Source organism: Ciconia boyciana, chromosome 2 (assembly GCF_034638445.1).
Source record: "Ciconia boyciana chromosome 2, ASM3463844v1, whole genome shotgun sequence".
Classification (NCBI taxonomy): domain Eukaryota; kingdom Metazoa; phylum Chordata; class Aves; order Ciconiiformes; family Ciconiidae; genus Ciconia; species Ciconia boyciana.
The window spans coordinates 19750362-19765123 of NC_132935.1; the positions used below are offsets into that span (position 1 = coordinate 19750362).

Sequence of the window (14762 nt, forward strand, 5' to 3'; positions counted from 1 at the left end):
ATTGATTTTTGCGAGCAGCCTTTTACCTATCTAAAGACTCTTATAATGCCCGTTCCCCTCCACCATAGCTATCCCACCCTACCTTTTCTTATTGGGCCACGACTTCCAAAACCCACCCTGGCTGTTCTCCTCCGGATTCTCTCCAGTCGGCAAACATTTTTACCAACAGTCACCCGGACCAGATTTCTACGCCAGCGAGTGCTGAGCAGAGATTGCTGCGGGTGTTGCAACACTGCAATACGGTAAATGTTCAGCTAATCTTCACATACAATACAGAAGATTACTGGTATCCAAAAGATGAACCGTTATGAGACCTCTGTGAAATAAATGTGAGAAAGGTAAATAACCGGAGCCAGTCGTATGCAACAAGTGATGGGGGATCAAAAGCCAGTGGTACGACACACAAGCCTGGTGTAAAGCCACGTTTTGCCTGCTACAAAATTTCCCTTCCTGGCAGGCTCCACCACAACGCAGGCAGCCACCGCCCTGGCGAGGAGTAAGAGGCGGCAGAAAACGCAAATTTGCAAAAGCGAATATTGTAGATTTGTCAGAAATAACTGTTTCGTAGGAGAAGAGGAAAAGTAGTAAGGAGAGTGAACCTAACTCTTGCACTGTTTTACTGAGGAGCTACAATGTCAGCACAGGACGGTGCCAAAGCTATTCCAGAGTATTTTCGAAAACAGGCTGCCTGCAGCTAAGTTAAAGTGGGCTGTTTCACATCCATCGACTGGCCTTTACAATGACTGTTTTACTTGAGTGACTTCAGACTTATGGTCGTGGGAGTAGCATAAGTGGGGATGCATTACCTATTTAGAAACATGTTTGGTTTTACGTATATTAAAGGCGGGGGGGGGGGGGGGGGCGGGGAGGGCTTCAAAATCGCTCTGTGAACTTGCTTGGAGCAGTTTGCAGGTCCGGTTTGTCCCTGGAGGAAGGCCCCGCAGCGTGCAGGTGCGGCGGGCCGGCAGGCAGCGGGCCCCGCCGCGCCCCGCACTCCGGCCCCAGGCATCGCGGCCGCCGCCGCCCGGCTCCAGCGGCACCCGTGCCGGGACAGGCCGGGCCGGGGCGAGGCGAGGCGGGGCGGGCCGGGCCGGGCCGGGGCGGGCGGCGGCTCGGCCCCGCGGCGGGGAGGGCGGTGGCTCGGCCCGGCCCGCGTCCGCGCAGCCCCCCCGCTCCCGCCTGCCCCCCGCGGCACATGACCCGCCATGGAGGCGCGCCGGCGCTGCCCAGAAGTTGGGAGCCGGGGGAGCGGGCAGAGGCTGCCTGCGAGGGGACGGCGGCAGCCGGCGCCCAGCCGCGGGCGGCACAGCCGGGCGGCGGGCAGGTAAGGCGGGGCGGCGGCGGCGGCGGCGGCGGCCGGGCTGGCCGAGGGGGAGGCAGCCGCGCCGAGACGCCCGGTGCGCGGCGGCTGCCCCGGCGGCGGCGACGACTTCGGCAGCGGCTGCGGGCGAAGTGCGATCGCGGGGCTGCCGCGGGGCGGGCAGGGGAGCGTGCCCCGGGGCCGAGGACGGAGCTGTGGGGCCGGGGCGGGCGCGGGGCGCGGCTGGGCAGCGGCGCAGCCCCTCGGATGCTGTCGGGGCGGCTCCTGGCTGCCCGGAGACCCGCTGAAGCCGGTGCTCCGTGTTGTGTTGTCCTGGCTGCTTTCCTCCGCCCTCCACCCTCGACCCAGCGGCTGGAGATGAACGCTGAAGCGGAGGGGCCGTCGCGGGCAGATGGTGCCGGGCGCTTCCCGACGGCTGCCGGCGCAGACGGCAGGAGGTGAACGTCTCAGGTACCGTTCTTCCTTCCGTATCCTCACAGGTGTAGGCAGTGTTGGGCTGTTCAACACCCTGCCTGACCTCCGTCTCAGATGGAGGCATCGCTCGGAGGAAGTGGGGACGGTGAGGTGTCCCTGGGACAGTAGCCAAAGCAAGGCGATACGTTTCTAGTGTGGCCCGGCCGCCCCCCGGCAGGGCAGTCTTCTCTGCAGCTTTGTTGTGTTTTCGATCCAGGAGAGTGTGGGCTGCTGCTGGCAGCTACAGGATGAAGTCGCCTCCCTGCTGCACGTCTCTTTCTTCCCAAGCATCCCTGGAGGAACCAGGGAGTAGCACGTCCCTGGGCTCCCTGGACTCTAGTGTTTTCTCTAGTGAGGAAGAGCAGGGGCCCCTGCTCCAGAAGGTCATTCCCTCCTTGGATTGCTTTACTATCAACGTAGGAGGTAGCCGCTTTGTGATGTCCCAGCAAACTTTGTCTTGCTACCCTGACACCCGTCTTGGCAAACTGGCCGTAGTGGTCTCTGCTGCCCGGGATGTGGCCTCTGGCCTCCTTGAGCTTTGTGATGATGCCAACCTCGTGGAGAATGAATATTTCTTTGACCGGAGCTCACAGGCGTTTCACTACATCCTGAATTACTACCAGACAGGGAGGCTGCATGTGATGGAGCAGCTTTGTGCACTCTCCTTCCTGCAAGAGATCCAGTACTGGGGTTTGGATGAGCTCAGCATTGATTCCTGCTGCAGAGACCGGTGAGTTGTGGGAAGACGTGGCATGCAGGCTTGTGGGCGGGGTGGGCTCAGCATTGACTTACGTGTAGGGACGCTCAGGTGAGAGATCCCACAGTGGGGGTAGGTGAGGTAGCAGAGCATTGGGAAAAGCGTGCCCAAGCTGGATGAGTTCAGCCCTGAATCCTACTCTAGAGGTGGATGAGTGTAGGAAGTTGGAGATGTGTTGGGTGAGGTCACTGTTGGCCTTTGCTGAGGGACAGGTTGGCAGCGGGGTCAAGACAGTGACCCTAACAGGAGCAGGATCTGGGTTGTCCTGTAGAGGCTTTGGACTGGCCCTGGGAGCTCAAAATGTTTGAAAGGGACAATGCCGGAGATGAAAAAGGTTGTGAAAGGAGAGATGTCCTTTCAGTCATCCAGTCTGGGGTCATCCTAGTTAGAGGGATTGGATGTGGAGTCAGGCATGGTGCTGGGAGGGTTTGGAGCCTCCCCACCCCACACTTTTTATTCTGGACAATCTCCAGATCCAAGCTGGAGAGGCAGAAGAGGGGGTGGTCACCTGCCAGGCTGAGTGTGGGTGGCATGGCTCCAGGAGGAGCCGTGATGGGAAGCATCGCACATGGATATAGCAGCTTACAGGGAGGGGGCAGCAACAGCGGGAACATGGCTCACTGGAGACAAATTGTAACAGGCAGCTCAGGAACGAGGTGGGTTTCGACTGAACCACCCCCAGGACATTTCTGTTAATTCTATTTGCAGTTAATTTTATTTTTTTGACCATTTTCAGTGTTACTGGTTTGTTTGTTAGTACTGAAGAAGTGAATTCTCTAAAGAGTATAACTGCTATTTATCTAAAGCAAAATTATTAGAAAGAAACAAAGAAGCAACCCCACCCCAAAAGGATACTAGAGTTATCCTACCCTAGCATGGTCCAGTTCTGCAGCTGGGAGAGTTGGATCCTAGTTTTCATCCCTTTCTTCCTTTCCTGGTAGGTGTAACAGAAAGCTCCTACTTCTTTGGTGGTACAAGGAGCTACAGACCTCTTTGGCATATGCAGGAGTAACTGTGTATCAAATTAAGGCAAAATTGCATAGCCCCTTTGTCTAACGCTTGAGATTTGCAGCAGTAGAGAAATACAGATATGAAAGAAAAGGAGGGGGGTTGTGTACTTTAGGAGTGTTTTTGTTTCGTGGAACTGTTCTGTAAATATAAGCTTGCTCTAACAAAACACTCAACTATGCATTTACAATCTGCAAGTTTTACTCAGCACAGATGCTTGTGCACTTTGTTGTGTGAGGACCCGTATATTTAAAGAAAGTAAGATAACTTGTCATCTTAGTGCGTGTTGATCAGAACTTCATCCATGAACTGCATGGCTTTTATTATGCCTTCCCTTTTGGTATTGCAGGTACACACCAATGTAATAAAAATGCAATATAATTAATAAAATTGAGGACTATTTAGAAACAGAGGGTCTGGTTGTGCCACAGGATTGCTTACAAGAATCCATGTTAGTCATGCAGCAGATCCTACTGTAGTCAACATGATCCATACAAATGGCATGCTATCAGAATAAAATTACTCTGCACATACAAACTGTCACTTATGTGAAATGAGGGAGTAGAAATACCACGTTAATAGAAACATGCTGCAGGGTCTCAGTTAATAAAATCATCAACCATATGCTTGACATCAGGGTTTTCTGAGCTCACGTAAGGTATACTTTGATGTGTATTCTTATGCCTCACGTGGTAGAGGATAAGAAAAACATATGCATATTGGTATTAAAAATCTCTTTGCGGGGGGCTTCTGGGCAGGTACTTCAGGAGGAAGGAGCTGAGTGAAGCCTTAGACATCAAGAAAGATGCAGAAGAACTGGATGCCCAAGATGAGGAAGAGGACTTTTCTGGTAGCCTCTGTCCCAGTGTCAGACAGAAACTTTGGGAAGTTTTGGAAAAGCCTGGCTCCTCTGCAGCAGCCAGGACTTTTGGCACTCTGTCCATGGCTTTTGTTGTTGTGTCCATTGCCAACATGGCTTTGATTTCGGTAGAGCTAAGCTGGCTGGCACCACCGCTACTGGATGCCCTCGAGTACCTGTGCATTGCGTGGTTCACTGTGGAGTTTGTTCTGAGGTTCCTGTGTGCACGGGATCGATGTCGCTTCCTAAGGAGCGTGGCAAACATCATAGACCTCCTTGCTATTTTACCTTTCTACATCACCCTGCTGGTGGAGAGCCTGTGTGGTGGGGAGAGCTCCCAAGAACTGGAGAACGTGGGGCGCATTGTCCAAGTCCTGAGACTGCTCAGAGCCCTGCGGATGCTGAAGCTGGGAAGACATTCAACAGGTACTTTTGGCCATGGCAGTGGTACTTCTTGTTTTTGCTGCCTACAACAGTTGTTCCTGGGCACAGTTTCCCATCTTGTGTGCATTTCTGCCTAAGCTTTTCACCCAATCTAATGTTATCAGTAATGCCTTGTGAAAATCTTACTTTTGGAAATTGATAATTGAGTGGCAGGGGCCTTCTCCAATAAATTTTATTTCTTCATAAAGCCAGTGTATATTGTTTGCACATAATATTTACAAAAACAAGCCCCAAAGTAGCATACTGTAAATCATTCACAGTCATTAACAATGCATATTTGACTTGATTTGGTTAGGGATGAAGCAAGAGAAGAAGCAGAGATCGTTGAGCCACACTTTTTGTATTATCAAAGCCCATTAATGACAGCTTATAATTACCTGTCACAATTTGTTTTGTTAAGAACTATATACAAAGAAATATATCATGATTTTGTCTACATCGTAGATCCTGAAAACAACCAGGATAGAGAATATTTCAAGAAAACTGTTAAAACTGAATCTTACCAGGCAGTGGGTTGAGGGGCGCTCTGGCCCTGTTGAACACACTGATACCTATGCGGTATGTAAGCACAGCTGGGGGCTAGGTGCAGCTCAGAGCAGCAGTGTCAGGTTCAGTCAGCATTCACCCATCGGTGTGGGGCCCTTGGTGTGCAAGCACTTCTGACAGGTCAGCGGACGGATGGATGAACAGCAGGCAGGGTGAGGTGGAAGGTGAAATGCACTTCTGAGAACATTTTTGTTCACTCTTTCTGAGTAGTGAAGGGAAGGCATAAAAGGTAACATTTTCCAGTGGGAATTTATCAGAGGAAGCTGGAAATGATTGGAAGGTGTTGCGTTTTCCCTTGTGTTTACCCTATTTTTATTAGTACTTCATGACATTTGCGTGCCTGGATATATGAAAGAGTAAAAGCCTTACTCCTGCCATGCCCTCCCCATGCCATGATGTTGTCCAGTGCTCGGCATTTTCAAAGTGATTTAATTATATTCCCACTTAAATCAGTGCTGAATATGGCACTGAATTTGACAGGAGAAATGTTAATCCAACACTTGGAGCTTTGAAAACTCAGATTCTAATAGTATATCATGGTCTCTGTCCTGCAATATTAACCTGTTCTGAAGATGGTGGTGGTCATTCTTACATGGCACTCAACGTACCCTTCCAGGATTTCCTGCCATGGAGCAGGAATGGGTTGATGCCTCTCTTTCTTGGAGAGCCATCTCCACGGTCTTTGTGAACTGGCCCGACTCCAGCAGGCATTATAGTGTGCTCGCAGCAGCAGAATGTGTCTATTTTTGTTCCCACTGAAGGGCAGTGAACCTGCCTGCCAATGGCAGGGAGTAGCTTTAATGCTACTAAGAATAATCATAGTGCTTTGGGAAGCATCTTAATCTTACTCACCTACCCTAGATTATGCCTATACTGATGTATAACTGCCCCTTAGAAAGCAGTTGAGAGGAAGCTTGTAATGATGCAGTCTGTCAATGAGTTTGCTTTGCTTCATTATAATTTTTGCAGGGTTTGGTGGGGGTTTTTTGCAAGAAAGGCTGCTACCCACTTTTGATTGTAGCTGTAATGTGAATGCATTCCTCTCTAAGTGTATTTTGAAAATAAGAAAAAGATTTTAACTCATCAAGCCACTTATGTGCTGAATAACAAAATAGTGATCCAAAAGTATGTTGATTCTAGATATAAATTTCCAGTTTATTGCATTTTACTGTTACAGAATGAATCCATGAAACTCAGTTCTAAGGCTTTTTCTATCAACTTGAAACCAGGTGCTTCAGACACTTGTATAATAACTGTCAACTTCGGGTATAATATCTTGCAGGCATGGTCTAAACTTTTGTCTCTATTTATTCTTAAATTAATTAAAATATTACCACAGTTTATATCACAATATTGAGTGCCATTAAGCGTTTAGTAATTCCATGTTAGGTGGAAGTGAATTAATTATATCAAAATCTAGTCTCCTAATCTGGAAGTGAGCTATCATCTTTCTACTAGAACCAAAGTACCAGTTTCAAAATACAAGCAGCAACATACGTATCTACTTAAACCATCCAGAGCAGCATTACCGTCGCTGTGCTTGCTTCTTTGGTAGTTCAGAGTTGCTGCCCACTTAGGCCCAGAAGACTAAATCAAATCTGTATAATTTAAATGTAGAAATCCACTGTTTCAATCTTCTGTTAGAGGAGATGCTGCTACTAAGACAAAACATAGCCCTAATAAATCACGATAGAAACATACACTCGCAGATCTGAAGCCCTATTTCTGACCACTAGAGGTATGTAGCAGAAGAGAGTTTTGTTAATGTGCTTCTAAACACATCCTTAACCACAGCTGCTAATATAAGATGAACCCCATAAGTACCGTACACAAAGACCATCCTCCTTGCATGTACCTAGGCAGTCCTGAAAAAATTCTCAGTGTTTAGGGATGGCACTCACGACAATTCTGCTCTCTTGCCCTGGATCTGGCAGCTTAAAGCCACCTCCCAGTAAAGCTTCTCTCTGACTCCCGCACTCTCAGACCAGACAAAGCTTCATGCACTCCTCACCTGCTTTGTGCGGTAAGAGGAGTGCAAGATCAGAAGAGATGAGAAAATTCCTGGCTGCAGGCAGCAACTCCTCTTTCACTAAGGAGGGGTGATCACAATCACAAGGAGAGCATCTCTGTAGCACTGTGCAGACCCATAGCAAAGATGGGATCCCAACTGCAGCCTGGCTCTGCTGTCAGGGGCAGAAATGAGTTAGGAAAAAACATAAAATCAATTCTTTTTTTCGCTTCATTTTTAAAGAAATGACAGATTAACCCTTTGTGTGGGGAAGGGACAGAAAAAGAAATGGAAGAATTCTTTCTGCCCCTTTGAAAGCTGAACCCAGCTAATAGAAGGGATGTGATGCCTAGAAACGCTGGAGCTAGACTGGAGTGAGTGTGTAATTACTTTGCAAAGTGCTGTATTTCATCAAGGAGCAACTGAGAAATTGGTAGTACCTCTACCCAGAAAATGTATAGCTAGAAGGTGAGACCACTCCTCTGAGATACCAAAATTATGAATCTGAGTGGCTGCAAGAACAGGTGAGAACTGAACCTGCATTTTGCATGTTCTCTGATGCTCCTCAGCTATTGGCTTCCTTCTGGGACCATGTTTTGTGTGAAACCTTGCTGGTCCTCCTCTGGGAAGCACTTACAGACTGACTCCTCGAGGAGAAGTAGGATGCGAGCATCTTCTGATGGCAATAGGCATATGTTTGAGAGAAGGCTGTAGCGTATGTTAGGATGAGATGCCTCTAGATACATGAAAAAGCAAAACTTCAGCACTTTTAATGCCAAAAATTTAGGATGATTTAAATGCTGTGTGTAAACTGAAGCTCCTGAACATCAGCTTGTATTGCCAGGTCCCTTCGATCAACAGAGAAATGGAACTTAATCTGCATGGCAGAAACGCCTCCCCTTCCTCCTGCTGGCCCCAGGGCTGGGGCTGCTCGCCTGCCCCACGCCAGTTCTGTTCCAGCACCTTCCAGCACGAGTAACTCAGCTGTTACAGCTCCTGGCAAGGAGTTCTCATGGGAAGTCATAGGACTTGCTGAGGTGCCTGTGCTGGAACAGCCCTAGCTTGGCTGTGTGCTAGGGCTTAGAGACATTTTAAAAAGTTACAATATAATATAGCAGAATATATTATTCTTTTGAATACACCAACTGATTCCCACTTAGGAATGAACTGTAGAGTCCAGTAAGTTGTCTGATTCATGGATTCGTCTAAAAATGTCTTCTGACTTCATCCGAAGACATGAAGAGATGGAGAACCATCATTTCACTGATAATTCATTCTAGTGATTACATACTCTCACCGAATTAATTAGATTTTTTTTTTTTTCATTTCAAGGTCCAGGCACTGTTGCAGTTTCTCAGGGGGTTTTTTGCTTTGACTTTAACAAATTAAAGAGTTCTTTAGTTATTATTTATGATAATAAATTTTTATAACCTTTATGATAACCAAGATAACTCTTCAATACCTGTTTTTCTTTTTAATAACTGAGACAGCTTGAGCTCTGTTTTTCCAGACACTGAATCATTTCTGTTACACTCTTCTGCACCTTCTGCAGTTTTTCAGTACCTTTGTTTTAGATGAGGATAATGGAACAAAGAATACTAAAAAAAAAAAAAATCAGACTCCTTAATAGTCAGAATAAATAAATATAGGAAAAATATTTTACTGAATGTGTTATCAATGTGATACAAAGAGTTAGCAGTCACTGCCTTGTTCCTCCTTATTTCAACCTGGTTTATGCAAGAGTTGCACTGTTTTTTAGTTATAGTACTCTCAGGATCCATCATAAGGGGCAGACCCTGGCTTTTACAGTACTCATTTATGCTTTGAAAAGAAGTGCTATGGAGGCAATTTTGAATTGGAGTACCTTCTTCCTAGGTCACCTGAAAGGACTTATTCTTCTACCTTGTTCAGTAGGAAGTTTTACAGGGCAATTGATGATAGTAACTTCCTTGGAAGATGAGAGTTTGCTCTGGATCCTTGCAATTGTCTCACACAGCTTTTACACTGCTTATCTTAGTGCATTTTCAAAATGTGGAGGCAGTCATATTAACAGAGAAAAGATTACACTGATATATTGTATTCCCCTTGTGTTGCAGATTTAAACTGTATCATTGTAATAAACATTCTAACCAACAGATCATAGTTATAGTAATATAAAACCTGGATATGGGCAAGTCCTTAACTGGAGTTTGTAGAAGAAAACATTGAAAAAGGAAACACTCCCTACAAACTCCAGTGCTGTACATAAACAAAACCTTTAAAACCCATTAGACCTGAAGGGGAAAAGAAAGACCCAAAAGCAAGAAGAAATGTTAACATCTTGTAGTTTGAGATTAAGGAAAAAAAAGCAAATCGAATTGCTTGTAACCCTGATGAACATATGAAGTCTGCAAGCAGAGGCAGAGCTCCAATAAGCTATTTTGCAAGCACTGGTTTAGATAGAAGTGTAGCCCATGAATGGTAATTCATAAGCATTGTGTTTTTCGCATTTATTAAAGAAAACATAGTATGTTTTTAAAGAACAGTATTAAAAAAACATCCAAAATCACTTGTGATTGAAAAGATAATTTCAGTCTCCCATGTGTCTCAGCAGAGTTGGTACCCTGTTATCTTCCTTCTCTGTTTATGTGTGCAACGTTTATCCATTGCACTGTTATTGGATTTACTTTCCTGCTTGCTTTGTCAGACAGTCTAGCCTTGAGGCAGCAGCTCTAAAAGGAATGTGGGGGGGTACGGAGAGCGGTCAGCTGCACACGAGCTCCCTGTGCAGCTCACAGGCAATAGGACTGATGTGGTACATTGGTGAATTAACAGGAAAATACCATGTTTGCACTGGGAGGCTTTGCTATCTCCAGTTTTGGCACAAATGCACCTGCTGCTGGAACACTGTATTTGTTTTGATGTCTACAGATAAAGATATTGATAGGTTTTGGGTGGGAAAGAGGGGTCGAAGAGAGGCTATGAGAACTATAAAAGGATTGAAAACAGTCATTTAACAAAGAAAAAGTTACTGAGTGACTGAATTGGGCTCTAAGCACCCACCTGGGAACACCAATTTGGTAACTAAGGGTTGCTTGGTCCAAGAGAAAAAGTATGACGATGGCTGGAAAATAGGAGCTTGGCACATTCAGACTGGAAGTAGGGAGCAGGTGCTTTTAGTGTGTTTTTTAATGGTTATTTAGATAACTTATTAGAAATTGTGCTAGATTTTCTGTTATAGCCAATTACTAAATCAAGATTGGTTAGTTTTTCTAAATCATATGCATACGTAGTTCAAATGGTAAGTAATGAGGCAAATTTCTATGCTCTGTATTAAGGAAACAGAGATGATGTCAGTCGTTAAATCTAACATTTTAATCTATTTCTTTAAATCCTGTTTTCCTAGTAATGTTGAGAGCAGCACCCCTTTTTCTTAAGGCATGTTCACTAGCAGTCAAAGAAAAACATAAGGCAGTCAGCCTTCAAATAAGAGATGTTTTGCAAAGTTATGATGACAGCTACGTGAATCAGCCTTCTGACAGCATTTTTTGTCTTTCAGGCTTGAGGTCTCTTGGGATGACTATCGCACAGTGCTACGAGGAGGTTGGCCTTCTGCTGCTTTTCCTCTCTGTAGGAATCTCTATATTTTCCACTGTGGAGTACTTTGTTGAGCAAGGCGTGCCAGGTACAACTTTCACAAGCGTACCTGGTGCTTGGTGGTGGGCAACAACTTCCATGACAACTGTTGGTTATGGTGACATTAGACCAGACACTACCATTGGTAAGATAGTGGCCTTTATGTGTATACTATCAGGAATACTGGTTTTGGCTTTGCCAATAGCTATAATAAATGACCGGTTTTCTGCCTGTTACTTTACACTGAAGATAAAAGAAGCTGCTCTTCGGCAGCATGAAGCTTTAAGGAAACTCATTAAGAACTCATCCAGCGACTCTAATATCAATGTTAATTTGCGAGACATATATGCACGCAGTGTCATGGACATGTTACGGTTAAAAAGCAGAGAGAGAGCAAGTACAAGGAGTAGTGGAGCAGATGATTTTTGGTTTTGACTTTTAAGTTATTTAGCCTTGTATAGCAAATAGACTACTACAAAAGTGTAGTATTAAGCATCTCTTTTTTATTATTTGGCACATAGTGTATTTTCTTTCCCAGCTGGAGTTTTACGTACTGAGATAACCACTGTATACAAAAGGCAGAATTCATAATATGGAGTCTCTCAAGGGGCTCTGAAACCTGCTTGCAGAACTGGATCATGGTGCGTGAGAGGGGAAATAATGTGTCCATCAAAGTAAAACAGTGATGCAAACACTTGTCTGTGAATCTTATGTCCTTGCTAATGTAGAGTAATAAAGTCTTAGCCCAAATTGCTATGGTGTTTTGAATTTTAAAGAACTGTAAGATTTGTATTTGCATTGGAAGAACAGAAGTTAAAGACATTGAGAAAATCTGAAAAAGGAAGTCGAAGGGAGTGAAATGTTGAATAAATTTACGATGAGATTCCTATAATGAGCTTCATCTTGACCCCCTGTCTTATCCCCATCTTCTACTCCATTTGCATGAAAAAGAGGTTACTAGACCCTGGAGGGGGAGAATTTCCTCATCTGAAGACAAGCAAAGGGCTACCAGATACATGGTGGGTATCAGGAGATAGGTGAAAGTATTAAGCAGATGCAAGATCTGCAGCAAAGTATAAAATAGTCCTGAAATAGGTGCCATGCTGTAGAGCATCCTCTGCAGTTGCTCTAGAAGTTGCAGGAGCTAATACAGCGTTTGCAGCATTTACAAGCTTAGTTTGAACTATGCCTTCTCTGTGTGTTTTGATTCCCATACCTTATTTGTGCAGCTAAGCAGTTTTTGTGCTCAAGTAAAGTCACTAGCGGATATCAGAAGAAACAGAAATGGTAAAAGATAACAAGCTACTCATTTCTCTATCTCCTAATAAAATCAGTAGGTATTCCAAGTGGGCCAGATTTTTTAAAAAATTAATAATCTTCACTGACCCATTATTAGAAAAATTCTTCATCAAAATCTTTTGTTCCAAAGGAAAAATAAGCACTTGTTGGACTGGATGCTTAGTCTAATGCAGTAATCAAAGTACAAAATTAAAATAATCAAAGGTGTTTTCAGTCAAGTTTCCCACCACTTACGTCTCCAGTGGCCCAATATCATTCTTAGCAAACAAAGCTTTTCTTTAATATAATTTCACTGTCCTAGACTATGACATTGCCACAGTATGCATATAACTCAATTAGTAGGTGAAATTAAAAAAATCACAAACATCTCTCATTTCACATTTCTTTTGGGCAATATAAATACAATCATTATTTATACTTGACATTATTTCAACATACTCACTAAAACGAAACATCTATTAACTGTGGATTATTTAATTTTATAAGGTATTTCTGTATCTAGAAGGCTTAAACTGCCTTTGAGGATATATGAATGGGTGAAATAACCTGCTTTTAATAAACATTGAATAATACTTGTTTTGAAACAACAGTGTGTTTTCCTCCCGTTCCTTATAAATGGTGGTGTAAACATAATACAGCAAGCGAAATTTTCAAAGGCTCCCACCTTGATGCAAACTGAGTAGCATTTCAGCATGAAACTTCTTCTGACTTGTCAGCTGGCATCAGTCAGCATTTGGATTTGGGACCAATGCAGCACATGCAGCTGGCACCAGGATCAGAATGAAGCCAAGGGAAAACACTGGAGACCAAAAGAGTGTGTCTTGCTCCACCAGAAATAGTCTAGGTGTGAAAATTTGTAGGTTAGCGTCATGGTCTGTGTTACACAGAGAGCAAAGTGTGTCATTGTTCCCCTCTGCCCAAATGCTCTATGAATCCACCACAAAACTCCCGCTGATGTCCAGGAGACAAAATTAATTCTGCAGGGGAAGTTTTGATGCGGCCCACTCTAGGTTGTTATGTCATAGCTCCTAGGAGCAGGAAGTCTCTCAGGCTGCACAAATTGTACAGGCTGTTTCTCATTCAAAAGTCATTCTAATTATAGAGAATTAGGAAGAAGCTTTCATTGTGGGAAGGCTGTTTTGTAATGTCTTTTGTGCTTTCTTGTACAGCATCTGATCTCTGTTTGAGAAAGGAAATGCAGTTGGATAGCTGATTGATTCTCTTTAGGGAAAGGCTGCTTTTATTGCATCCTGTGCTTTTTATGAAGGACTCGAAAGAACAAGAGAAATGTTCTGGGATGTATCAGTTGATTCACTCCTTTCACCAGCTCTGGAGATAAAGTTTCCTAGAAATGCCCATGGGGAAATGTGGCTGAGACTTTATCCAGTAGCTGCTTCGGCTTCTATTTTCAGACCTCTTGATTTTAAAGTCAAAGTCTCCCAAGAAGTGTTTGTCAATCATGTTGTTTATGCAGCAAGGTTGTCTATCACATTATGGGCTGAGACTAGCAAATCATTTTGCAGATGAAGGACAGTTCTGCTTTCAGCTCTTACAGATGGAAGGACCAGGGCATTTGTCCTGAGCAACAAACAGTACAGGACATTACAACTCTAAAACATGAAGCTATGCCATGTACTTACTACCACAGAAAATAGCTCAGTCACCACTAAGGCACCAAATTAAGGATTTTTCTGTGCTATCTTTGGAATATCACACTGAAGATAAGAAACTACCTCTTGTCCTCACATCTGTTCTGCCATTTCCGTCCCACAGCAGACTTGGCAGAAAGGATCATGTGTTTGAACATCAGTAACATTGGCTGAAAAATCAGCATTTTAGCTTAAAACACCAAGTATTTTCAAAAAGCGGTATCAAAGGGTGTAGCTGCAGCACTTACAGCAAGCCTGCATTAACCTTGGTTCCCTGGTACAGGAAACAATAATAGTGAAAATGCGGTGGCATAAACTACAGTGCAGACTAACAACCTGAAAAATCATGTATGTTTGTAGATGCTTAGGGGCACCTTGTGGGGACAGTGTGGTCCAAACCCACCAGAACTTTTTAAACATCACTAAAATTGTTCTTTGTTGTTCTCACTTTGAAGACAGCCAACAGCCTCCTGGGGCGCATCAGGCAGAGCCTTGCCAGCAGGTCAAGGGAGGTGGTCCTGCTCCTCTACTCAGCCCTGGTGAGACACAGCTGGGTGCCATGTCCAGTGCTGGGTTCCCCAGTATAAGAAAGACAGGGACATACTGGAGATACAGCAAAATATTGGAGTGCCAGGTTGCAGAGACCAGCACACTGGGAAACCTCCGTGCCCAGGACATGTGGGTGTGCTCGTAGCTGGGGGGGGATTTATCACTTCTGGGGGTAAGTTTTAGAAAGGTATTTAGAAATTTGTGTTTGCTGACATTTTACAAGTGTCCAATATTGTGATTTACGTGTTGTATTT

At 44.7% G+C, this 14762-nt stretch overlaps 1 protein-coding gene across 1 annotated transcript; it reads left to right on the forward strand.

The window, feature by feature from the left end:
- The first annotated feature begins 1749 nt into the window (after window positions 1-1749).
- KCNV1 (potassium voltage-gated channel modifier subfamily V member 1) lies at window positions 1750-11446 on the forward strand. The gene is made up of 4 exons (XM_072851169.1): window positions 1750-1771; window positions 1992-2504; window positions 4298-4824; window positions 10935-11446. The coding sequence occupies exons 2-4, from the start codon at window positions 2023-2025 to the stop codon at window positions 11444-11446; spliced, it is 1521 nt and encodes a 506-aa protein (XP_072707270.1). The 5' UTR covers window positions 1750-1771; window positions 1992-2022.
- Window positions 11447-14762: the final 3316 nt, after the last annotated feature.

Bases quoted from the DNA above. Each gene is read 5' to 3' on its own strand.
- KCNV1 (XM_072851169.1), top strand. From the start codon at position 2,023: ATGAAGTCGCCTCCCTGCTGCACGTCTCTTTCTTCCCAAGCATCCCTG. The intron at 2,505-4,297 runs GTGAGTTGTGGG...GCTTCTGGGCAG, and splicing joins GATTCCTGCTGCAGAGACCG to GTACTTCAGGAGGAAGGAGC. The intron at 4,825-10,934 runs GTACTTTTGGCC...TTTGTCTTTCAG, and splicing joins GCTGGGAAGACATTCAACAG to GCTTGAGGTCTCTTGGGATG.